The 3,151-nt window shown below is 37.3% G+C and overlaps 1 gene segment (V, D, J or C); it reads left to right on the top strand.

Annotated features, from left to right (window-relative positions):
* The first annotated feature begins 1,230 nt into the window (after positions 1-1,230).
* LOC120440009 lies at positions 1,231-1,676 on the top strand. The segment is given in 2 exon segments: positions 1,231-1,291; positions 1,375-1,676. Coding segments are annotated over 2 exon segments (345 nt in total).
* Positions 1,677-3,151: the final 1,475 nt, after the last annotated feature.

Raw genomic sequence — 3,151 nt, 5'->3', positions numbered from 1 at the left:
CCCAAAAAACAAAAAACTGCAGATGAGCAGCTGGGCATCAGAGGACTCTGCTGTTTATTATTGTCCTCAAGAGACACAAAACAAAGACCCTATCCTTTCATAACTTGTTAGCACTGTTTTATTATTATTTTATTAATTTTCCTTTATTATTTATTATGAAACAAACTAATTTCAGTCTAATGATTCAGTAATCTGTTCCTTTATATTCAACAAAACAGAAAAAAACTGAATAGAAAAATTTGAAAAATCGGCTATGCTATATAAATACAAACTGTGTTCTGTTACATTGACCCTACAGTAAATGGACAGACTATTCAGCCTGAAAACAGTGCGGTGTATTACAGGGCCAGAGTCACATTCACAGGAAAAAAAAAGCTCTAAGACTGCTAATAAATTCCTGTTTTTTAGTGTCTGTTTATTTTTTTTTATAAATCATTAGCAAGAAATTTATTGTGAGTTTGTAAGTAGTGATAAAGCCCTAAAACAAAATGCCAGTACATGAAACTGAATTCAGCTATCAATAATGTTATAAAGTGATTAATTTATGACATAAAATGATTTCATTAAAAGAATATTTTGGTTTGTGAGCTTGTATTTATTTATTATTTTGTACATTTTGTTCTGCAAACCAATAAGGTGCAAATTATGCAAAGTACTTGTTTATATACAGAAACATAGAACCCAACATTCACATGTACAATAAATGTTATAAAATTTTTTCAAATGAAAAAAAAGTGTTTTTTTTCTTTCAATTTTATTAGCAATCAACTCAAACTATGTCACGTTGTATGGATTCAACATACAGAATCGAGCAAGGTCATGACCTCTGAAGTTCTCTTCGTTTAATATTGTTATCTGCACTGTAGACTGGGCAGAGACAAATGGCTTCCACAATGTTTAGAAATTATATTTGGCTTGCTTTTCTCATTCTTTTTATTCCACCTGTCATAAGCCAAAGAGGCAGAGTTCACCCAGGACATGTCAATAACTTGTCACAGGGACAAGTTTAAATTTTTCTTTAAAATTCAGTTTTAATGAACCTCAGAGTTATAGTTTAAGATTTTTTTTTTTTCATCTTTAAAAAATGTTAAAAACACAGTCTCTTTTACTGCTTGAACAATCAGTATATCTCTAATAATGTATCAGCGTCCATCTATATGCAAAGTAAGCTCCCCCACAGACTTCATATATTGCTGCTGGTTGCAAAAGAAGAATAGAAGCTCCTGGGAGATCACTTTCAGCACCAACATGTTCTCTGTAGCTCTGCTGCTGCTGCTGGCTGCTGGATCCTGTGAGTCTCACTGAACACAAACACTGACAGCATCAACACTACACACTTTTAATTTAAATGCATTCAACATGTTTTCTTCACAGGTGTAAACTGTGAACAGCTGACACAGCCACCCTCTGTTATACTGCAGCCAGGTCAGCGTCTGACCATCACCTGTCAGGTGTCTTATTCTCTTGGCACCTGGACAGGTTGGATCAGACAGCCTGCAGGGAAAGGACTGGAGTGGATTGGGGTGAAAGGTACTGGGAGCTCTTACTATAAAGATTCCCTAAAGAGCAAGTTCAGCATTGACTTGGACACTTCAAGCAAGACAGTGACTCTAAATGGACAGAACATGCAGCCTGAAGACACTGCTGTGTATTACTGTGCCAGAGAGTCACAGTAATACAAACTGTTAGGACCCCTGAACAAAAACCTCTCAGGGCCTGAACAACTGGAGCATGAAGCCACCACAGGAGGAGCTCTAAGACCATGAATGAAACTTAACTTCATCTTCTAAGAAACTTCTTCTGCTTGTTGTCTCATAACTGTTAAAATATGATGGGTTTAAATTACGCTTAACGAATCAAGAGCTTTTATTGTCATTTCAACCATGTGCGGTGGTACAGTACACAGTGAAGCGAGACAGTGTTCCTTCAAGGCCACGGTGCCACATATAACAGACACGCAGCACATGACTACATGAAATGCAAGTGTGCAAAAATTGCAAAAAAGAAAAAAGAAAAACGAAAAAAAGAAGCAAAAACATGAATAAAATAATTGGATTTAAAAACAAAGCTCAGAGACTCATATTCTTTACTTCTGCAATTCAAGATACAATCAGTTCTCAGATACAATTTGAGATTATAGCACCAACTACTGTATAGTCCAATAACGTCACACTACATACAGTACCTTCAGCAGCCACTTTATTAGGTACACCTGTTCAACTGTTGTCACGGTCCTGGGTCGGTGAACCAGTGTTTTCTGTTTTGTGTTATTAATCCTTGATTTCATGATGTGTTATTGCCAGTCTATTGGTTTTGGTTTCTGTCTCAAGTATTCCTAGCTCCTCGGTGCTTTAGTATTTTCTGAGTTCTGGTTCTTAGGGTTTGGTTCTGTGTTCCCTCTGTTCAGTGTTGAGACTGTGTCTCTGTCCCTCTCTCATATCCTTCCTGTTTTATTTTAATAGTCCTGCTCTGTGTTCAGCTTCTGTCCCCCATCTCGTCTGCCTAATTTGTTCTAAAATGCACTTTTAGTTGAAAAGTGCACTTTTGAGGAATCATAAACAGTGACACTGTGTGCGCCATGTCTGAGTGTATTTTATTATGGGACAGCAGTGAAAGAGTTCAGGGGGATTTTGACACTGTTACAAGAACTGTCTGCATTTTCACCACATTATACGATATATAACTGTCACCTCCCTGCTCTCTGAAACAGGGTAATCAACCATTTATTAATGTCAGCTATTTGTGCATTCTAAATATATCTGTAGCTCAGTATGGTGGAAAAACTTATTATGAGACGGAATTCCTGGCCCTGGCAAAATTGACAAATGTCCTACTGTGAAGACATGAAATCTGAACAGTATGTTAAAACTAATATTCACTCAGCTGGGGACACACAGTTTAACAGTATGGACTACAGGACAGGACGGCTGCTGTTAACTGTCTGCTGAGCACGTGAAAGTATTCATAGACCCTTACCCAAACAAGTTCTATTACACAGCACTTGTTTGTCTCACCAAACTATTTAACTTATTATGATTTAATGCTCTTTGCAGGTGTTGATGGTCAGACTGACAGAATCTGAAAAAGTCATTAAAAGGCCTGGAGAATCCCACAGACTGACCTGTGCAGGCTCTGCATTCACATTCAGAGA

This window comes from Oreochromis aureus, linkage group 4 (assembly GCF_013358895.1).
Source record: "Oreochromis aureus strain Israel breed Guangdong linkage group 4, ZZ_aureus, whole genome shotgun sequence".
In the NCBI taxonomy this organism is placed as follows: Eukaryota; Metazoa; Chordata; class Actinopteri; order Cichliformes; family Cichlidae; genus Oreochromis; species Oreochromis aureus.
This window is presented reverse-complemented; position numbering and strand designations above follow the sequence as displayed.